At 35.1% G+C, this 24,095-nt stretch overlaps 1 protein-coding gene across 6 annotated transcripts in view; it reads left to right on the forward strand.

Moving 5' to 3' along the window:
- Positions 1-24,095, forward strand: part of Lrrk2 (leucine rich repeat kinase 2) — a 135,961-nt gene that overhangs the window by 68,206 nt on the left and 43,660 nt on the right. For 4 of the 6 annotated variants that reach the window (XM_074083131.1, XM_020186217.2, XM_074083134.1 and 1 more), the window contains 8 exons: positions 1,223-1,316; positions 4,058-4,244; positions 5,597-5,805; positions 8,133-8,362; positions 8,893-9,020; positions 16,963-17,181; positions 20,466-20,667; positions 21,620-21,708. In XM_074083131.1, coding sequence (XP_073939232.1) covers positions 1,223-1,316; positions 4,058-4,244; positions 5,597-5,805; positions 8,133-8,362; positions 8,893-9,020; positions 16,963-17,181; positions 20,466-20,667; positions 21,620-21,708 — 1,358 coding nt within the window. The remainder of the gene's footprint in view (positions 1-1,222; positions 1,317-4,057; positions 4,245-5,596; positions 5,806-8,132; positions 8,363-8,892; positions 9,021-16,962; positions 17,182-20,465; positions 20,668-21,619; positions 21,709-24,095) is intronic. The other 2 variants (XM_074083132.1, XM_020186218.2) reach the window with 1 other exon arrangement.

Consider the following 24,095-nt stretch of genomic DNA (forward strand, 5'->3'; position numbering starts at 1 on the left):
CTGAGCCACAGAACTTCATTTCTTAGTTGGAGAATAATTTTTACTCATTCATTTTGTCACAAATGAATTTTGGAAGTAGGTGAGTTATAATGTCTATCTCTGTATTTCTCAGAAAGACCTTCTAGCAAGGTTCTAGAATGTCTTGTGCTTTGGAGATTTTCTGTATAAAATATAATTCATAGCTTAACCTTGAAAATGCTAAAAAATACTATATTAAGCCATTTTCACAGAGCCTTAGATTTTTAGATTAAAAAAACGCTAGATTTGAATTCTAAAGAATCCAAGTTCATCTGGTCTAGCTGCACTGTTTTACAGATGAGAAAACAGGCTCTTTGATTTGCTGTTTCTCAAATTGTGTTCTATACAATTTTATTTCTAGAAATACCTCATACTATATATTCATCTTGAAAATTCATAAAATACGTGAAAATATTTCCTGGGAGATATTTAACTTTATTTTACTGAATGTTTTCCAACCTCTTGAGATTAATACTTTTTTGGGGGTGGGGTGGTACTGGAGTTTGAACTCAAGGCCTCATGCTTGCTAGGCAGGTGCTCTATCACTTGAGCCATACCACCAGCCCTCTTTTGTGTTGGCATTTTTTGAGATATAAGATCTCACAAACTACTTGCCTGGGTTGGCTTTGAACCACAATCCTCCTGTTCTCTGCCTCCTGAATAGCTAGGATTACAAGAGTGAGCCGCTGGCACCCAGCCAAGATTAATAGTTTTATTAAATAACATTCATTTTTGTTCCATAGGACATTCTTTATGACCATGGTCTGATAACTTTTATCCTTGTACTATACTATATACTATATGGTGTATTAATAAAGTGTTCATGGTATGGTATCTTGTAGCTACTTAAGAGTAATTTGAATTAATCTACACTATATGTCATATAATAACATCACCTAATTTGCAATGAATATACTAATAATCTTTACTTTGCAAAATGTAGAGTAGCTGAGTTTATATTTATGTAGTTGTTTAAAAGCGTTTAGAGTAAATTTCTGGTAAGTATGTAGCATATTGTTTGATTGTTTAGTGGAAGTAGTAGAGGATATCGCCTCATTTTATAAAGTAGATTTATTTTAGACTATCAGGGTGAAAATGGAAATTAAATTAAGTGGCATGTCATTGGTAAATGTTCTTACTGACTTTAACAGAAATTAGTTAAAATGATTAAAAAGTTCATTATCTCATTTTTATTTCTTTTTAGCTGGTATGCCTTTCTTGCCTTCTTCCATAACAAGCCTAAAATTATCTCAAAACAAATTTACATGTATTCCAGATGCAATTTTAAATCTACCACAGTAAGTTTATTGCTGTTTTTATTTTAAAGCCACATGAGCTGGGGCAGAACTTTTACAAACATGGTTTTGATTCAGGCATATAAGTGTAATTCATTTCTGAGCCTTCATGTTTTTATATGTGTAAGTGTTTGATTTTCACTAGACAAAAGACCCAAGTCTTTAATCTTTTATATGAATTTATTGGGTTATTGTGCAGAAACAACCTAATATTATGTAATTGTTGCATTATTATAATCAAATGAGATTGCTTTGGCTATCACCTTGTTTTTTGGAGGTACTGGGGGTTAAACTCAGGGTCTTGCCCTTGCTGGATAGGCAGTCTACTACTTGATCCACGCCTCCAGCCTTATCTATCACTTTAATTTTCAATTTTTAATTCCTCTTAGAGGTCGATATGCCACCAAAAATACTTAACTACTTTGAAAGTACTTAAGTTATGTTTGACTGACATTTTGGTGAACATTTTGGGAGTTTTTGGTTAATCGCATTGAAAATAAAACTTTCGTGTTAACTATAAATTTATGTATTAAGATTTCAAGTGAGATGTCATTTTAAATACTACTCTCTGTGTCATGCATTGTAAACCAAATTCATAATATAAATCAAATACATAATTAGCATAGTGTGTTTATATATATACAAATATAAGCATATATAGGCAAATAGTAATTATAATCTAGCCATAGAGGGCATCAAACACAAACTAGTTAACTTGAATCTATGGAATGTTTCAGCCGCTGTTCTGTTTTATAGTGGTCATCTTTTTTAAATCTTCCTGATAATTCTACAAAATACTACTGTTATTATTTCCACTTTGTAATCTCATTAGAGAGATGAGGTATCTGCCCTAGAGTCACCATTCTTCAACACTAGATAAAACTTCAAGTCTGGTTCAACGTCAGACTCTCAACTCTTATAAACACCTATCTAATCTCGGTAGTCTCATATTTTAAATATAACATATTCCTGAAAATGTGTTGGAAAATCAAATATTTATAATAGTGGACTAGGAGATAACATGACAAAGAACATTTCTTCCCAAAGAACTAAAAACATAATCCAGTACCTAACTCTACCATACTTTAGGTACTATTCTCAGGCATCCATTTCTAACCTTTGTATGCATTTCTTTGATTTTCTTTGTTTCACAAATGAGCAGAGAGTTGGCCAGTTTAAGTCTTGACTGAGGCTAAAGTGGCACAGCTTTGTCTCAAATGCATTGCTTGTTAGACATAAAGTATTATCTCTAATACAGTCAAGTTCCTTTTCTTGTTTTCCATACACTTTTATAAGGTAACTAGGGCAAAATCTAGTACATTTTAAAATAAGAGCACAGATGTTGCTTTGAAGACCTAAATTTTTGTCTAGCAGGCAGTTCTGCTATGTGAGCTTGGAATTAATTCAGTAAGCTTCAAAAATGCTGGGTGAAATGGGTCAGTATATAATTGTGAAAGTCCCAGCAATCTTTTGCATAGTCAAATATACTGCAGTTGCTGACTGACTTTATTCTCCCTGCATTAACACATACATGTATGGCTGTGTTTTTCTGCAAACCTTGAGCAGCACTGCTGTATGAAAGCAGTCTGCATTGAGAACCCATTAAAAGCCATGCAAGATGCTCAGTGCTGTGATAAAATTATCACATTTAGGCAGCTGGTAAAAGGGTGTACCCATGCACTATAGTAACTAACTATAAGACCCAACCTCTGAAGTGTTCTGTTTAACAGATAAATGGGGGGGCTACACATTTGTAAACCTTGCACAGAAGGCAGGAATCTTAATGACCATTTTTACTTTTGTTAATTGTAATTTCTCATGCACCACTGGTCTACTCCTCATTCTTTTTTTTTGTGTATGTAAATTTGTTTTTATAATTGTTGTACTGGGGGTACACCGTGACATTTACAAAAGTGGTTGCAATATATCATAGTTAAATTCACTCCCTCCACCATTCTCCTTTCCCCCCTTTCCCCCGTTCCTGGAAGAGTTTCAACAGGTCTCATTTTTCCATTTACATACATGTGTACATATTTCTACCATATTCACCTTCTTACATACCCTTTCTTTATATCCTGCCCCCTCCCACTGGTACCAACCCCCAAACAAGACCTGTTTTGCCCTCCTGTTCTCCACTTTTATTTAAAAAAATGACATTTTTATTTAAAATAGCTATACAGGGTATTTCATTATGACATTTCCATGTTGTATCTGAAGTACATAAAGGAAATTGGACCTCAATTTTTTTCTTTCTTTTTTAAAAACATCTTTAACTAATATATATAAATTGGACATCTATATTACCATGTGCTGTTTCAATACATGTATACATTGTGTAATGTTCAAATCAGGGTAACTATATCTGTCTTTTCAAACAATTATCATTTATTTATGGTGAAAACATTCAAAATTCTTTCTAATAGTTTCAAAAAAATATAAAGTACATTATCATTATATATAGTAATCCAACAGTGCAATAGAATCAATTTTGCTTTTACTTTATCAATTTTTTTGTTTTAATCAGTTTTGTCCTTATTCATTTAAATCTCCAGCTCAGTGAAACATGACTTTTTTCTAATCCATGTATGCCTGATGTACATACAATCTCACATGCATACTTACAAAATTAATATTAGCTTTAAAGTTGTATCTTTTTCTCACTGTGGTGGAAATTACTTGTGATGGTATTTCATGTATTTTGAACATACTCATTTGACTTTCATCTTGACATTGAATCATTCTAGCTTGCGGTCCTTGGATTTGAGTAGGAATAGTATTGAAAGTCTGCCAGGTCCTGCACACTGGAAATCCTTGAACTTAAGGGAGCTGCTGTTTAGCTATAATCAGATCAGCATCTTGGACTTGAGTGAAAAAGTCTACACATGGTCTAGAGTAGAGAAACTACATCTTTCTCATAATAAACTGAAAGAGGTAAGAGACTAGCTTGATTTGTTTAAAGTTATTGGGAATTTAAAAACATACTTCATAGTTTGCATTCTCATAAATTATTTTTAAATCTGTTACTTGCTATTTCTTACTTTTTAATTAAGATATGACCTTAATCTGTGGTAAGTGATATATTCACTTATTCACTTAATTTCCTAAAACAACAACCAAACTAACATCCAACAAAGAGGGCTGACTCAAGTGATAGTGTGCCTGCCTAGCAAGTGCAAGGCCCCATAATGGAAAAACAAACAAACACACAAAACCGTTCTTTGTGCTTTATTTTCAAGAACTGTATAATATGTATATTTAATTATGGATGTGTATAAGTGTAGCATTGTGTCACTGCATCTCTGATCTGTTCACAGACTCTCATCTCAGATACTCTGCATTTCTCAAGGTCTCTGGGCCAAAGGGAGCTGTGTTTATCCTCTTTCCTTCCTACATCCTAAAATTTCTGCATTCTCCCACCCAAATAACTCAGCCTCCTTTGCTTTGATCCACTCCTTCTGTTATAAATCTGAACTTGATTATCCAACATGTCTCAGAAAATATTTTTTCTTGTAAAGTTCAAGCCTATTGCCTATGAACTAATCCCCCTCCATAACTAAATATTTTTGGGTATCTCAATTTTGCCAGCAAATGAATGTTTTCTGTTATAAATGTAATGTACACTGCTTAACAAATTTGGACTAGAAAATGAAAATGATACTCTCTCTACAACAAAATTAGAAATAAGGGCAAAATAGTTTCTGCTGGGTATTGAGGGGGTGTGGGGGAGAGGGAGGAGGCGGAGTGGGTGGTAAGGGAGGGGGTGGGGGCAGGGGGGAGAAATGACCCAAGCCTTGTATGCACATATGAATAATAAAATAAAAAAGAAAAAAAAAAGAAAATGACCACTCTAATGAGGCTACTACCTAAAGTATAAATATTTAGTCATGTCTTAAGAATAGCAAGTTGCATATACGTTTGTAATGACTTTGCCTATATGGTTTATTAAGGAACATAGGGAGTGTGAGGGAGCAGAATGGAGCCATGGATAATGGATTTGGATGACTCTAAGAAACTTTATTTTCAATGTTGTGATGAAGTGTATTACCAAGGGAGACTGGATTTTTAATGTTATAAGTCACGTAGATTTCTGTGAGGTTGAGTTCTTTATAGTATGTTTTGTATGTTGTTGTTAAGCATGTACATTAAAGGCTTATGACAAATCTTTGGAAAGTTTTTGAACTCTATTGGGAGGTTGTGCAAGTTGCTGATGCAATCTATAAGCCTTTCTTGGGTCCTATCATCTCATCCCCTTGCAGCATACATTTCTTCCTTCCCACCAACAGGTTTTGCCTTTTTTTTGTTTCATTAAGATTCCTCCTGAGATTGGCTGCCTTGAAAATCTGACATCTCTTGATGTGAGTTACAACTCAGAACTGAGATCCTTTCCCAATGAAATGGGGAAGTTAAACAAAATATGGGATCTTCCATTGGATGAATTACGCCTAAATTTTGATTTTAAGCATATAGGATGTAAAGCCAAAGACATCATAAGGTTAGATGATGTTATTTCCATTTATTTTTATTAAATTTGTTTCAGATTTCTTGCCTGTGATTTTGATGTATATGTAGTTATAATTTGAGGAAAATGAAAAGTACTATTTAGCATTCATGTTCGATGTGCCATTTGCCTTCATTTGATAAATGGGTCTGTGTGGTGCCACTGCTGCGGGTTTTCATTCTTGCAGCCAAGCCAATGCTGAGCAAATGCCTTCTCCTCCTATCACCCTTTTCAGTAGGAATGGACTCTAGAAGACGTGGGCATTACTGTGTTGTCTCTTGTGCCTAATCACACGATCTAAAGAAATATAGCAGAGTATAGTACTTCTCACACTGCATCCCATATGGCAAAGAGTTAACCTATGCCTCTGCCGATTTAAAGCATGTAGTCACTGATACATGAAATTACTAATTTTGATTTTGCCTATGAGAATAAATAACTCACACATCTCCATCAATTTTGAAAACTTCCCAGATATCACTATGTTTGGTTTTCATACTTTAAAAAACTTAAAATATCTTTGATAATGGATGTTACCCCACCTGTTCTCTTTAACACGTTATTCTTATTATTGCCTACTTGTAGCACCCTTTATTTCCTTGCCCAGGAAGTTACGGTGTCTTGTAGACCTCTTCTCAGTGCACACCTCTCAAAATATCCTTAACTTGACTGTGATATCCGCCAAGGCAGGGAGCAAGACTGTTCACTTACTATTACATTCCTGGCGCTAAACACAGAGCCTGGCAAATGAAGAATAGTTAATCACTCACTGAAGTGATGTTCGCTTCTCCAATTCTCTTCTGCTTAAATTCTGTTAAATTTATATTTAAAATTCTACTTCTTTTAGCAAGGAAGGATTTTATTTTATGAAATCCTGAGTTTGAATTAAATTGCAAAGACAAGAGTTCGTTACTTTCTATGCTAAACATGACTACTACTCATCCTACACAATTGTTTCCCACAATTTCTCTTCCTAAAACTGGAAAAGATGCACATATATGGTTGACTTCTTTTTTTGTGGATTTGAACTCAGGGCCTACATTCACCTTGAGCCACTCCAACAGCCCCTTTTTGTGTCAGCTTTTTTCGAGATAGGGTCTCACAAACTATTTGCCTGGGCTGGCTTCGAACCACCATCCACCTGATCTCTGCTTCCTGAGTAGCTAGAATTATAATCGTGAGTCACCGGCATCTGGCTATGGTTGACTTCTTATTAAACATTTAGTAGAACTAACTTTCAAGGTGTTATGCTGTATTATTAAGCCACTATACAACTAAATATTTTTAAATATGTTTAATGTTTTTGGAAAAGACAGAAGACCAGAAAAACTTATAAATTGTAGGCATCATTTGCTTTTTAAAGACTAACTTTTTCCAAAGAGTGGTGAATTCTTGATTAATAAGTAAAAGAAGAAAAGTCACATTGCCTTTTGGTCATATCATGAAGAATATTGGTCAGATTCCTATTCATAATTGGAATGGATTAGTCAATATTCCCTAAAATCCATTTATGATTTAGCTTGTTTGTCTAATTTTATACTGCAGCAACATTTTAGCATAATTTCAAATATATCTTTCTATATTCAATATTATTGAAATCATTAAATCTATTATTTTAAAGGTACTGTTTCATCTGGCCACTTAACCCTTCTGATTAGTTTCAGTTATCTTACGTTCGATAGTAAAGAATAGCAGCTAAATGTTAACTATCTGCTGATAGTTTAACAGTTTTTGTGTTTATTGATGATGTAATCAATATGATCTCACTACTTACACATGCTGAAGGTGAATGCAACATATGTGAATATGTATCTATATACCATATATGACTGTATATATATGTATATATATACATATATATACACACTCATGTCTAATATAACCAATATAACCTCATTATCAAGCTTTGGTATATCAAGCTTTTGTATATATTCTACTTTGGTTCCATGTCATTGTAAAGTTTTATACTTTATAATTTTTAGGATTTTACTTACACTATTTAAAGAAACCCAGATACACAGTTACACACACACACACATATATGTCTCTGAGTATACGGATATATTGCATTCTAATTGATATTGAAGATGTATATTAGCAATTTTATTATTTCTGGTGATGGTTTACTCATCCATTCTGAAGTCACTAACAAAACATATGCATTAATGGCACATCAGCAGGCATATGCATTGATGGGTATGCAGTCTTTTGCATACTGATATCAGCATTCAGTGTAAAATTATTCAGTGTAAAAGAACTCATCTAAGTCCCAGTTGTACTATTAAGCAGTTTATTCTTTTTTTAAATTTTTCAAATACCAGATTTCTTCAGCAGCGCTTAAAAAAGGCCGTGCCCTATAACCGAATGAAGCTAATGATTGTGGGAAATACGGGGAGTGGGAAAACCACCTTACTGCAGCAACTAATGAAAACCAAGAAATCAGATCTTGGAATGCAGGGTGCCACAGTTGGCATAGATGTGAAAGACTGGCCTATTCAGATAAGAGGCAAAAGGAAGAAGGACCTTGTTCTAAATGTGTGGGATTTTGCAGGTATTTACTTTTTCATTCATACCTGTTACTTAGCACAGGAAGGATGAAACTGAGTTTTTTACTCTAATACAGCAAAGAGATGATTGACAAGAAAATCAGGAAAAGTCACATTGCCTTTTGGTCGTGTCATCAGGAATGTTGGTCAGATTCCGATTAGTTATTGGAATGGGATAGTTGAAAGTCCCTAAAATTCATTTGTGATTTACTTTGCTTCTCTAATTTTAAACTAGTAGATCCTATGGAGTTATTCCAAAGCTATTTACTGCTATTTTACCCTTGACACAGAATGGACGGATACATAGAAAGAGATGTCAGGAGCCAGGAGGGGCAGCTGAAGCTAACTAGCTGGTTGGTAGCCAATACATCCTGTGAAAGTTGCAAGCCCTGGTAAAATCTCAGGATAGCCCTCTAAATATTGTCTGTTGGTTGTTTTTCTCCTTCAGATAAATAGCTTACCTCCTCTGCCAGTTTTTTAAAAGAGATTCTTGCCTATTACGTGAAAGATTAAGAGCCTCCTAATCTGTATTTAGGTCGTGAAGAATTCTACAGCACTCACCCGCACTTCATGACCCAGCGAGCACTGTACCTTGCTGTCTATGACCTCAGCAAAGGGCAGGCAGAAGTGGATGCCATGAAGCCCTGGCTCTTCAATATAAAGGTGATTTGTTTTAATCATTTGAAAATAATCCTGAATTTTTAAATTTTATTTTGTTTGGAGCAAACCATTGCTCCAAACAATCTCTTCAAATAGCTCTTTTTTTTTTTAAAGTTAGAAGCACTAAAATTTTGAGTTAGAAAATTTTTAGAGTAATGAAGTTGTGACATAAAAGTGGTGTGTTCCCTGTTGGTGAATGTTAACAGTACCTAAAATGCTTTAAGCTATAAAACCTGAAAATACTCATGTTCAATTGTTTTTGTTGTAATTCTTTGTTTTCTTTTCTCTTTTTTAACAGTTCTGGAGATTGAACTCAGGGTCTTGTGCTTGCTAGATGGGCTCTCTACCCCTAGAGTCATACCTCCGGCCCTTTTTGATTTAGTCTTTATTTATTTATTTATTATTTTTATTCATATGTGCATACAATGTTTGGGTCATTTCTCACCCCTTCCCCCACCCCCTCACTTATCCCCCCGCCCCCTCCCTCACTCCCCCACCCCCTCGCTACCCAGCAGAAACTATTTTGCCCTTATCTCTAATTTTGTTGTAGAGAGAGTATAAGCAATAATAGGAAGGACCAAGGGTTTTTGCTAGTTGAGATAAGGATAGCTATACAGGGAATTGACTCACATTGATTTCCTGTGCGTGGGTGTTACCTTCTAGGTTAATTCTTTTTGATCTAACCTTTTCTCTAGTTCCTGGTCCCTTTCTCCTATTGGCCTCAGTTGCTTTTAAGGTATCTGCTTTAGTTTCTCTGCGTTGAGGGCAACAAATGCTATCTAGTTTTTTAGGTGTCTTACCTATCCTCACCCCTCCCTTGTGTGCTCTCGCTTTATCATGTGATCGAAGTCCAATTCCTTGTTGTGTTTGCCCTTGATCTAACGTCCGCATATAAGGGAGAACATACGATTTTTGGTCTTTTGGGCTAGACTACCTTCACTCAGAATGATGTTCTCCAATTCCATTCATTTACCAGCGAATGATAACATTTCGTTCTTCTACATGACTTCCTAAAATTCCATTGTGTATAAATACCACATTTTCTTAATCCATTCGTCAGTAGTGGGGCATCTTGGCTGTTTCCATAACTTGGCTATTGTGAATAATGCTGCAATAAACATGGGTGTGCAGGTGCCTCTGGAGTAACCTGTATCACATTCCTTTGGGTATATCCCCAAGAGTGGTATTGCTGGATCAAATGGTAGATCAATGTTTAGCTTTTTAAGTAGCCTCCAAATTTTTTTCCAGAGTGGTTGAACTAGTTTACATTCCCAGCAGCAGTGTAAAAGGGTTCTTTTTTCCCGAATCCTCGCCTACACCTGTTGTTGGTGGTATTGCTAATGATGGCTATTCTAACAGGGGTGAGGTGGAATCTTAGTGTGGTTTTAATTTGCATTTCCTTTATGGCTAGAGATGGTGAGCATTTTTTCATGTGTTTTTTGGCCATTTGAATTTCTTCTTTTGAGAAAGTTCTGTTTAGTTCACTTGCTCATTTCTTTACTGGTTCATTAATTTTGGGAGAATTTAGTTTTTTAAGTTCCCTGTATATTCTGGTTATCAGTCCTTTGTCTGATGTGTAGCTGGCAAATATTTTTTCCCACTCTGTGGGTGTTCTCTTCAGTTTAGAGACCATTTCTTTTGTTGAGCAGAAGCTTTTTAGTTTTATGAAGTCCCATTTATCTATGCTATCTCTTAGTTGCTGTGCTGCTGGGGTTCCATTGAGAAAGTTCTTACCTATACCTACTAACTTCAGAGTATTTCCTACTCTTTCCTGTACCAACTTTAGAGTTTGGAGTCTGATTTTGAGATCCGTGATCCATTTTGAGTTAATATTGGTATAGGGTGATGTACATGGATCTAGTTTCAGTTTTTTGTAGACTGCTAACCAGTTTTCCCAGCAGTTTTTGTTGAAGAGGCTGCTATTTCTCCATCGTATACTTTTAGCGCCTTTGTCAAAGACAAGTGGTTATAGTTGTGTGGCTTCATATATCCATCCTCTATTTTGTTCCACTGGTCTTCATGTCTGTTTTTGTGCCAGTACCATGCTGTTTTTATTGCTACTGCTTTGTAATATAGTTTGAAGTCAGGTATCGTGATACCTCCTGCATTGTTCTTTTGACTGAGTATTGCCTTGGCTATTTGTGGCCTCTTGTGTTTCTGTATAAATTTCATGGTAGATTTTTCCATCTCTTTAATGAATGTCATTGGAATTTTGATGGGAATTGCATTAAACATGTAGATTACTTTTGGAAGTATAGACATTTTTACTATGTTGGTTCTACCAATCCATGAGCATGGGAGATCTGTCCACTTTCTATAGTCTTCCTCAAACTTTTTCTTCAGAAGTTTATAGTTTTCCTTGTAGAGGTCTTTCACATCTTTTGTTAGGTTTACACCTATGTATTTGATTTTTTTTTGAGGCTATTGTAAATGTAATTGTTTTCATATATTCTTTCTCAATTTGTTCATTATTAGTGTATAGAAATGCTAATGATTTTTCTATGTTGATTTTATATCCTGCTACCTTGCTATAGCTATTGATGGTGTCTAGAAGCTTTTGAGTAGAGTTTTTTGGGTCTTTAAGGTATAGGATCATATCATCTGCAAATAAGGATATTTTGACAGTTTCTTTACCTATTTATATTCCTTCATTCCTTCTTGCCTAATTGCTCTGGCTAGGAATTCCAGTACTATGTTGAATAGGAGTGGAGATAGTGGGCATCCTTGTCTGGTTCCTGATTTTAGAGGAAATGGTTTCAGTTTTTCTCTGTTAAGTGTAATGCTGGTTGTAGGTTTTTCATGTATAGCTTTTATAATGTTGAGGTACTTTCCTTCTATTCCTAGATTTCTTAGAGCTTTTATCATGAAATGATGTTGGATCTTATCAAAGGCTTTTTCTGCATCTATTGAGATGATCAAGTGGTTTTTGTATTTGCTTTTGTTAATGTGGTTTATTACGTTTATTGAGTTTCATATGTTGAACCACCCCTGCATTCCTGGGATGAAGCCTACTTGGTCGTTGTGAGTGATCTTTTTGATGTGTTGTTGAATTTGGTTTGCCATTATTTTGTTGAGGATTTTTGCATCAATGTTCATTAAGGAGATTGGCCTATAGTTCTCCTTTTTGGAGGTGTCTTTGCCTGGTTTTGGGATAAGTGTAATAATGGCTTCATAAAATGTGTTAGGCAGTTTTCTTTCCCTTTCTATTTTGTGGAACAGTTTAAGGAGGGTTGGTGTCAGTTCTTCTTTAAAGGTCTGGTAGAATTCAGCAGAGGATCCATGAGGTCCTGGACTTTTCTTTTTGGGGAGACTCTTGATTGCTGCTTCAATTTCATTTTGTGTTATAGGTCTATTCAGGTGATTAATATCCTCTTGGTTCAGTTTTGGATGATCATATGTATCTAGAAATCTGTCCATTTCTTTAAGATTTTCAAATTTATTTGAGTAGGTTCTCAAAGTAGTCTCTGATGATTTCCTGGACTTCCATGGTATTTGTTGTTATCTCCCCTTTTGCTCCTGATTCTACTAATTTAGGTTTTTTATCTCCTCATTTTAGTCAGATTTGCCAGGGGTCTGTTGATCTTGTTTATTTTTTCAAAGAACCAACTTTTTGTTTCATTAATTCTTTGAATGGTTCTTTTTGTTTCTATTTCATTGATTTCAGCTCTTATTTTTATTATTTCTCTCCTTCTATTTGTTTTGGAATTTGCTTGTTCTTGTTTTTCTAGGAGTTTGAGATGTATCATTAGGTCATTGATTTGGGATCTTTCAGTCTTTTTAATATACGCACTCATGGCTATAAACTTTCCTCTCAGGACTGCCTTTGCTGTGTCCCATAAGTTCCAGTAGGTTGTGTTTTCATTTTCATTGACTTCTAGGAACTTTTTAATTTCCTCTTTAATTTCATCAATGACCCATTGTTCATTAAACAATCAGTTATTCAGTTTCCAGCTGTTTGCATGTTTTTTGTCTTTACTTTTGTTGTTGAGTTCTAGTTTTATTGCATTGTGATCAGATAGAATGCATGGTATAATTTCTATTTTCTTATATTTGCTGAGGCTTGCTTTGTGCCCTAAGATATGATCTATTTTGGAGAAGGTTCCATGGGCTGCTGAGAAGAATGTATATTGTGTAGAAGTTGGTTGAAATATTCTGTAGACATAAAGTAGGTCCATTTGATCTATTGTATATTTTAGATCTAGGTATTTTTGTTGACTTTTTGTTTGGATGACCTATCTATGATGATAATAGGGTGTTAAAGTCTCCCACAACCACTGTGCTGGAGTTAATATATGCTTTTAGGTCCTTCAGGGTATGTTTGATGAAATTGGGTGCATTGACATTGGGTGCATATGGTTGATAATTGTTATTTCCTTTTGGTTATTTCCCCTTTATTAGTATGGAATGTCCTTCTTTAATTGTTTGATCAATGTAGGTTTGAAGTCTACTTTGTCAGAGATAAGTATTGCTACTCCTGCCTGTTTTGGGGGGCCATTGTCTTGGTAAATCTTCTTCCAGCCTTTCATCCTAAGCCTATGCTTATTTCTGTCAGTGAGATGGGTCTCCTGTAAGCAACAAATTGTTGGAACTTCCTTTTTAATCCACTTTGTCAAATGGTGCCTTTTGATGAGGGAATTAAGTCCATTAAGTGTTAGTACTGATAGGTATGTGGTGATTCCTGTCATTTAGTTGTCTTAATTGTTTGAAGGTTTAGTTGTGTGTACCTATGTTGAGGTTACTGTCTACTTTCTTGCTTTTTCTTTTCATGTAATTTGCTGCTGCCTGCTCTTTCATGGTTATGTTGGGTTTCACTTTCTGTGTGTAGAATCCCTTGAACAATCTTTTGTAGTGGTGGCTTTGTGGTCATATATTGTTTTAGTTTCTGCTTATCATGGAAGACTTTTATTGCCCCATCTATATTGAATGATAGTTTTGCTGGGTAGAGTATCCTGGGGTTGAAGTTATTTTCACTCAGTGCCTGGAAGATCTCACCCCAAGCTCTTCTTACTTTTAATGTTTCTGTTGAGAAGTCTGCTGTGATTTTGATGGGTTTACCTTTGTATGTTATTTGTTTTTCTCTCTTACAGCCTTCAATATTCTTTCCCTAGTTTCTGTACTTGTTGTTTTTATGATGATATGCCATGGGATATTTCCATTTGATCTGGTCTGTTTGGTGTTCTGGAAGCCTCTTGCATCTGTATAGTAATAGATTTCTCTAGATTTGGGAAATTTTATGTTATTATTTTTTTGAATATATTACACATTCCCTTTGCTTGCACCTCTTTTCCTTCTTCAATGCCCATGATTCTCAGGTTTGGTCTTTTGATGGAGTTGGTGAGTTCTTGCATTTTCTTTTCACAGGTCTTGAGTTGTTTAATTAATAGTTCTTCGGTTTTTCCTTTAATTACCTTTTCATCTTCGAGTTCTGAGATTCTGTCTTCTGTTTGTTCTATTCTGCTGGATTGGCCTTCCATTGTGTTTTGCAATTCTGTTTCATTCTTTTTTCTGAGGTTTTCCATATCCTGAGTCCCTTCCTTTTTAATGTTGTCTATTTTTGTCCTGAGTTCATTTATCTCTTTATTAGTCATGCTCTTTGTTTCACTTTGGTGTTTATGCAGTGCTTCTATGGTTTCTTTTATTTCTTCTTGTGCTTTTTCAAATTCTCTATTTTTGTTGTTTTGGAATGTCTTGAGTGTCTCCTGTACATTTTGGTTGACCCTATCCAGTATCATCTATAAAATTCTCATTGAGTACCTGTAGTATGTCTTCTTTTACGTTATTCTTGTGGGCTTTATTGGGTTCTTTGACATAGTTTATCTTCATTTTGTTGGAGTCTGTATCTGAGTGTCTGTTTTCTTCATTTCCCTGTGGTTCCTGTACTAATTTTTTGCTGTGGGAAAACTGGTTTCCCTGTTTTTTCTGTCTTCCCATCATTGACCTTGGTGTTGTTATTATCCCTGTGCTGTGTGCAATTAAGTATTTTCTAGCTTGTAATAATAACACTGGTGATATTTAGAATGGAAGGGTGAGAGGAGATGGAAAGCAAAAAAGTTAAAGAAAAAGGGAAAAACAAATAAACAAACAAAAAACTAAACAAAGAAATAACCAAAAAAGTTTCAAAAATATAAACAGAGTAGTGTACTAACCAACTGTAAGCTGAACAGGCATTAGAGAGACGGAGAAAGAATTGAAAAAAAGTAAATAAAAAAATGCATAAAATATAATAATTAAGAAAAAAAGAAAAATCTCCAAGTTCAAATGCAATAAAGTTTCAGTCTTAATAATTTTGGTGTTCATCCATCAGCCTCCGATCCTGGAGATGGTTTCTCAGAAGTAGTTCTGTCGTTGTCTCTTCAAAGGGGAGAAAAACCAAACCAAACCAAACCAAAGAAAACAAAACAGAAAAACACCACAGTGTCCCAAATTCAAATGCAATACAGTTCCAGTAAGTTTTTCAGCATGCAGGTGTAGTTAGGTTGTTGTCTCATCAAAGGAAGGGAGAGAAAAAAAAAATGGTCTGGATACAGTTCTGTGAATGGCTATCTGAGGCTGTGGCTCACATGCCCGCTGCTGTCAGCCTGCTGTTGCTGGAGGCTTTATTTATTCAGATCTCAGGAGTGAGCTTAACACTCACCTGGCCCCTCAGGCTTTGTTTACTTAGAGTTCTCCTGGGCGAGACTGCCACTGCTATAAGCTTTTCCCTTTCCAAGCACACTGGGGGAGGTGACACTTAAACCACTTCGCTAGCCCTTCTCTTCTTGAGTTTATTATGACATATTATGACATATATACCCAGCAACATGGACAGATATTATAGAGAAAGTGACACTTGTTTTCGTGGCTACTTTTCTTTCATTGTAGACTCTAAATTGAATGGCTTTCAAGTGAATTTAGGAGAGGAATTTCCCAAATTTCCCAGATAATTTGGAGGAGGGGGTTGAATGCTTGTTTCGTGTAGAAGCATACTTAACAAATAACCTGTTAAGCATTAAAATTAAAAGAAAAAAAACTGCACTACTTCTGTTGTGCAGACCACCTGAAAAGTGATAAGAATTGGATGATGAAGGGGCATAAAAATAACTTTTTTTTTTGGCAGTACTAGGGATTGAACTCAGGGCCTCACAGTTGCTAGAAATCCATGCCCGTAGTCGTTTTGCTTTTAATTTGCTTTTTAGACAGGGTCTCATGCTAACTTTACCTGGGAGGTGTCCTCAAGCCTATGATTCACCACCTCTTAAATAGCTGGAATTATAGGCATTCATCATCACTCATAGATTGTTTTTGAGATGGAGCCTTGCTTTTTGTCTGGGCTGGACTCAAACTGAGATCTTCTTATCTCCACCTCCCAAGTAGATGGGATTACAGGCAAGTACCACCATTACCAGCATAAAAATAACCTTTTAAATGTCTTAAGGTTATATGTTTTTTTAGGTTTATGGTAGTGTCTTAGTCAGAATCCCTGAAGCTGGATAATTTATGAGGAGCAAAGATTTATTTCTCATAGTTCTGGGGGCTGGGAAGTCCATGATTTTGGGACTGGCATCTTGTGAGGGCTTCTCACTGCATTGGCCCACAGTGGAAGGAAAAAGGGCAGGGAAACACACACACACACACACACACACACAGAGAAGGGAAGGAAATCAAACTCATCCTTTTGCCAGGAATATACTCCTGCCATAACAGTATTAATGCATTTATGAGGGCTCAGCCCTAATGACCTAACTCCCTCATAGAGCTCCCATCTGTCAGCACCGTTCTCTGAGTTTCCAGCATGTATACTTTGAGGGAACATGCAAACCACAGCAAGAACAAAGAGTTATTTTCTTCTAAAGTCTGTGTTTCTCACTACTGCTCAACTGAATTTCATAGAAAGCAAATGTCAGCAGAAATGTAAACAAGTATGCTTTAAAGCAAACACAGAATTATTGTGTGTCTGTCTTTCTAGGCCCGGGCTTCTTCGTCGCCTGTGATTCTTGTGGGCACACACTTGGATATTTCTGATGAGAAGCAACGCAAAGCTTGCATAGGTAAAATCACCAAGGAACTCTTGAATAAGCGAGGGTTCCCTGCAATCCGAGATTACCACTTTGTGAACGCCACCGAGGAGTCTGATGCATTGGCAAAACTTCGGAAAACCATCATAAATGAGAGTCTTAATTTCAAGGTAACAGGGTTTGTGCCTACTGTAGGCTGATAAATAAATATAGTTTATTAATTCTCACATCACAAGACTGCTTGGAACTGTCAGAAGTCTTGAGAAGACAGCAATTATTTTAAAATTAGGGATTTTCATGGCTCTTAGAATTATTAGAGTGCTTTTGATTTTAAAATTGCTCATTTATATTAGACCTGATTTGTAATTCATAGAAATCTGGGTGAAAATGACTGTAGAATCCTGAGAGAGACTAAGAGAATGTTTCTGTATCACAGAAAGTATTCCTAAGAGAGAAGATGCTTCTGACACCCTTTCTCTACCAACTTCCTGTCATAGTAATTCAGTAAAAAGGACAAAAGTAAAATACTGGGGACTTGGGATCATCTGTCCTCTATAATTCTTTGACTCTTGCTTCTCCATCTGCTTCTTTCTTTCAGCGTTCTTATTTTATGCACATTTTTCAGTGGAGTGGCTCCTTTATGACTGTTTGTGATTGCCATTCCATTTTTCTTCTCTCACTGTGTGAGACAATTCTTTCATTTAGTCTTCAAGACCATTAATTTAGTTTCCAGAAATGTCTAAATAATTACTTATTAATGAACTAGGTTTTTATTTTAGGACTTAGGTTTTAAATTCCAAAAATTCTCTTCTGGTAAGCCAAAGCCAAATAAATTAGTCCCTAGGGGAGGATACTCTTTGAATACTTACAGGAAAAAGAAATCTTCCCTGGCTCTAATGGAAGCATGGTGCAAACTGTGCTGAAAACACTCTGGATAGGTCAATAGGACAGACATAATGGCGAATCTCATTTTATCTCTGTTGTCTTAGCTCATTAGCACTAATGATCATGACCGTGGCTTCTAATAGAGCCCTATTTGACCTGGGCAGTCCCAGTATAATTATTAACGCTGACCCACTACAGTCTTAAAAACATTCCAGTTTGAATCATAAATCATATGGTCACTGTGACTATAATTCCATGTTGGGAATTCTGTTCCATTTCTGCAGTTTATGCTCCTATCTAAAACTCAATGAAACATTTTAAAATGTGTAGATCTTTGTTGTGTACAGGCACAGAATTTGTATGCTTATTATCTCTTAGCACATATTTATTAGTTAATAAAATGTTTTCCTGACAGAGGATTACTAGTGGCATTTTCTGTCAGAGTAGTATTTTGTATTTGAAGAATTTTTCACTCTTTTTTGGGACATAATGATTAGAGGCTAATATGACTTCTTTTAAAAACAAATATGCAAAATGTACTCATGCAATCAATCTGTTTATATGGATTTTTTTTTCTGAGACTATACCTGTACTTAAATAATTTTGTTGTTACTAAGAATATTTTAATAGCTTTCCCTTTTTTTCCATTGCTATCAAAGTATGTATCATGTATTTTAAAAGACTCATATTTTAAAGACTCATTGGAAGATGAGTTTGTTTTGAAAACGCCTGAATTTTCAAAATTCATTTGAAGTAAAGTCTATAGGTGATGTGGTTAGTTCATTAAGCTGGATTAATACTCCTTTTATCAGATAGAAGGATATCCTGGTCAATCAATTAGACTAAGTTTCTTCTGGCACTTGTAAGATAACTTGAAGACAGCTCTATACAAGGAAGTAAAATAAGAGAAGTGACAGTAGTATTTCAAGAAATGTATATTCCTGATGCATGCATCATTCTAGCATGTTTATTTGAAAACCTATTGAGTTGCTTTGAAGAATAGTTATTCTTTCAGTTGGCCCATGATTAGTGAGCCTGCAGGAACTTGAGTGTTCTTTCCTCCTGGGGTGCTTCAACCTGCTTCAAATAACAACTTTGAGTGTGTCAGAGATGGTCTTCTTCTTTTTCCTCTTTCTCATTTGTCTTTTCATTTTATCTTGGGTCTTGTTTAATCTTATCCCATCTTCATAAACATGTCTATGCAGATTTTTTTACAATAAATTTTTTTTTGGGTCAATGCCACCAAAACCCCTTTCAGTACTCTCCAGTCCATTATCAGAGCAGGCAGCCTCTCCTGGCCTGTGATCTAGCCCTATACAATTCATCCCCTCTCAATTTGATTTGCTACCTGTGAAACCTTCACTTGCTTTTGTATATTGGTTTTCTCCCTTGGATTAAAACATGAATTTCAAACTGAAGTTCTTTTTCGTCTTCATTTATAAGAAATGAAGAGAAGAAATATGAAAAATTGAGGTTAATAGAATTGTATTTAACTTTCTGGGGTCAGGGATACATGAACACAATTTTTCAAATGCCCATTTGCAGGTAAATATGGAAGTCATCGTGAGACTACTGACAATCAGGCTCCTTAGTGTTCCAGAAACAGTTGGAAAAGAACAAGTACATTTTTTGTGTTAGTGTGAGCTGAAGAAGACCTAGTTTCTATTTGTAATGAGTAAGAATTTAAGTAGAAATTTCAATAAGTATTGTCAGATAAAACGAATATATATTTTTTGGGATTCAGAAATGGGGAGAGTTTGCCCTCTTGTGGCTTTTGAAAGCATTTTGGTTACTATTGTTAGAGATGCAGTTCTCTTTAAAATTAAATTTTCAAGAAAAAAATGTTTGGAAAATATATCTATTGTAGAAATTGTCTTAAGACCATTCTTTTAAAATCTTACTTCATATGTTTCTCAATAGACAGTGATTAGATTCTAAGATCAATAGACAAATGATCACCCTTTTATGTCAGAACTATTGGTATTTAGATGAATTTTCATTTTTCCAAGTTCAAGTTTCCATGAAAAATCATAACTTGGAAGAGAAGATTTTGTGTGTCTACCTTTAACTGTTGATATTTACAGCCTACTACCTGATATTTACAGCCTACCACCATAACATTTTCTAAATAACAAGCATAAAATTTGATGCTTTACCTCTGGATATGATATTTTTATCTAATAAATAATATCTAAAACTCTTGTAATACTTGTTGATGTCTTATGCAAACATATCTATAGCATAGAAACTTAACACTTTAGAAAATCCTTCTGTTATGATTAGTGATTTGTCTTGGTTTTTGCTATGGAATTTTGAGATAATTAAATGTATATGTCCATGCTATTTTATTTGATAGTACTCTCCAAATTGGCCTCTGTATCCCTAAATTTTCTTATTTCAGTTTTAGCCTCTATTCATTAGAATTTAGATAGCTACACCTCATATTTCAATTTTATTCAAAAGTATACTTTTGAATTTCTGTAAAAATTATTGGCACTGAATTTACCAACCTCCAGATAAATGCCTAATTTAAACAGATTTTTATAGCTTGTCATTTGCAATTTCACAGATCCGAGATCAGCCTGTTGTTGGGCAGCTAATTCCAGACTGCTACGTAGAACTTGAGAAAATCATTTTATCTGAGCGTAAAAATGTGCCAATTGAATTTCCTGTAATTGACCGGAAACGATTACTACAACTGGTGAAAGAAAATCAGCTGCAGTTAGATGAAAATGAGCTTCCTCATGCAGTTCATTTCCTAAATGAATCAGGTTTGTGTGCTGTTTCATATTTCCTTTTTCAGTGCTGGGTCATAGTAATTTGTAAAGATGTGTCTGAATGTTATATAGAATCTATATTCAAAATCAAAGAGAATGTTTATAAAATTCTTAAATAGGACATTGACTTTCTTTTGGGGGATCATCACATGCATGATTGTTAAATCATACATCATGTCATCAGAAAATAAATTTAGAAAACATCTCAAGGACAAAGTAGGGAAAGAATGCCTAGCAGGAATTAAAACATATGGCCTGAGTGTAGCCATATCCTTTCATAGTATCAAATGAATTTAGTGAGTGAAAGTTATTTCTACACTTTAAGGAACAATTACTAATGCATTTGTTTCACTGGGCCACCTAGAGTTGAAGGCTGCTTGAGACAGTGTTGCTCCAGAGTGTCAGGTCTTCCTCTGTTGTGCCACACATTGATTTCCTAGTGAAAACCACATCACCTTGCTAAAGACTCCTGAGTCAATTTGTAGTACTAGTGTAAGTGGCTGGGAAGTTGCTTTAGACTCCTGTATTCTGTTGTATGAAAAATATCTCCATGTGGATTATAATCTATTCCCATTCTCCATTATTCTTAAATCAGATATGTTAAAATATGTTGGTTCTTACTTATCTTAAAATAATGTGTCTTTGTACTATACATAGGAAGCTATAAAGAAAATTATGAATTTCTATTTATTTGTAAGCATGTACTCTTCAGTGCATGCCAGTACCTCAGATGTACTTATACATTACCAGGTTGTATAACTCAAAAATATTTCTTTATAACACTGGGACTTCAGAGTTGGGAACATAGGTCCCACTTCTGCTAGTAACTATACTTCAGGTTTCTCATCTGTAAGATGAGGTAATTGGAGTAGACTCTCTCTAAAACTCTTTGATATTTGTATGATCTAGATTCCATTTTTCATGGTTTGATGAATTTTTATTGCAGGGGTCCTTCTTCATTTTCAAGACCCAGCACTACAGTTAAGTGACTTATATTTTGTGGAACCCAAGTGGCTATGTAAAGTCATGGCGCAGGTTAGTGTCTTACATTTTGGGGGAAAGAGGGTAGTGATTGGAGAGCAGAAGAGAGAGCACTCAGAGCCTTGAACATTTCAGTGTTTGTGTTCAGTTAAGGCAGAATCTACTGTAAGTATAGAAAACTATAGAATACTTCACAGAAAAGACTGTCTAAAGAGCTTCATGGAAGAAGGGAAGATATCTTTCATGTCTTCATTTCTAAGTCACAGATAGGTCTGTACCACTCTGTTTCATGCTGCTTTTTTAGATCCTGATGATACCTTTGGTGTGGTTATTGGCTTAGGTGATTAAATAAAGGCTTTGAGAAAGTCCTTGGGGGGTTAACACGTGAGAAGATTGCATTGCTGGCATCTAAAACCTCTACCTAGATAGCATGGAGGGTCATTTTGACTCTTAAGTGGACTGGTCTGAGTTGACACTTTTGAAAACTATGGATAGTGGTGGTAATGGCTATCTTTTTCTCAATCTATATTTCATATGGAAATAATTTACTTTCACAATGATAATCAATGACCAATATATTTATATCAATTAGTTATAATAATCTTTCTCTGTAGGTTTATCATAGTAAACCACCCAAGCAGGACACACTAGCTCAGGATTCCTCAAATTCATTACTCTTGACCTAATTTTTATTGCACATTGTAGGATGATGGCAGGATTTGTTTGGTCTCTGCTTTCTAGATGCTAGTTGTACTCTCCCAGATTGAGAAGTAAAATGTGCTTAGACTTTATCTAATAGTGTCAGGGGGCACAAAATCATCCCACTTGAGAACTACTATGTCTTGCTTAATCATTCTGAGGTGAATTCAGGGAGGATGTCTCCAGCATTAGTGCTTATTGGCAATTATTTTGTTTATGAGCATAATTTACAGTTTTGCATGTGGCTCCCTGAGTCACTAAAATGATTAGATAATCTTATATTAGAGATATCTTTTCCAATTAAGCCTTAATGTAAATTAAATTCCCTAAAATAATCTTGGATAGTAGCTCTTAGATTCCATGTAAGGACAAAAAGGGAGGTAATTTGCAGAGGGAATTCTGTTTAGGCTAAATCCTATACTATGGAACTTGAGAGCATATTGGAATAACAGTGTAATGGCATTTAATTGTATTATGTTTGTTTTTACTATTTTGGTAGATATTTTTAACTGTGATTTTCATCCTTTTTTACATATGCCATGGAAAGTTTGGCTTTCCTCATCTAGTCAATGATAATGGAGCAAGCAGAATATTGTGGTCAAGGGTACATGGTCTAGAGCCAGCTTGATATACATTTAAATCTCTTCAAAATACTTTCTAACACTTCTTAATGCCCTAGCCTTTGTTCCTTCATTTGTGAAACAAGGATAATAACAATATTTTCTTCTGTATTGCTTCTGTAATTCAGTGTAATTGAATGGTAAATGTTTTTATATTTGTGCAATGTGGTAATTTAAGGAGTGTTATTTTAGGAAGTAAAAACCCTCAAAACTATGAAGATGTACTCATGCAATTTGGAAAGTGTGTCAGCTATGGAGTCAAATAAGAAAAGGTAGATGTATCTTGTCTGCCGATAAGCATTTTACATATACCCTATAGGTCTTCTTGTCAGCAGTCAGAAACTCTACATAGGCAGGAAAAAGCTAATGTGGCTCTCTCCAAAAGTGATATTTTCATGTGACTTTGGGACATTTGATGTGTATAACATAAGGGTGAACATATCGTATTGAGTAGAATAAGGAAGAGGGTGGCATCAGAACCATTCTCTTTTTTTAAGAAAAAAAGAAGAGTGAGAGGAAAGAAAAGAAAAGCAGACTTCTATATTGATCATAGTGAAATTCCTGAAGATTCTTTGGAATAATAAAGTTAGAATTCCATGAATGTTCTTTAGCATAGTCTTAGTATTACCACATGAATTTAAGTGAACATTAACTCAAGAATTTGAACAGCTCAAAGTTATTGTGAAAGACAGATTTTAAATGTCAGTAAAATAATGTAAACTTATTAACTTAAAAAATAAATGCCATCATTTTTATTTATGCTGATAAATTAAAATATAATGTCATTTTCACTTAGGTTTAAAGAGAATGAAAGCTCTAAATAACCAAGAGAAAACAAGAGTGACTTTACTGACTCTCATCAGCAAAAATAAATAAGGATATTCACCTCCATGAATCATCAAGATAAGGGCAGGAACAGTTTCACAGTGCAGAAGGTCAAATGAGGCCACACACTTTCTATGTGCCCTGAGCTGTTTGGTCACTAAACTTATTAAGCAAGGTTCTGTCAAGGCAGGGAGAAGTTTGCAAAACTCATTTAACTGTATGATGAAAGAGATATGAAAGGGATCTATTGAATTAATCAGGTGGAGCATTAACAAGCTTGCTTGGTGCTTTCATCTT

This window comes from Castor canadensis, chromosome 8, assembly GCF_047511655.1.
Source record: "Castor canadensis chromosome 8, mCasCan1.hap1v2, whole genome shotgun sequence".
Classification (NCBI taxonomy): domain Eukaryota; kingdom Metazoa; phylum Chordata; class Mammalia; order Rodentia; family Castoridae; genus Castor; species Castor canadensis.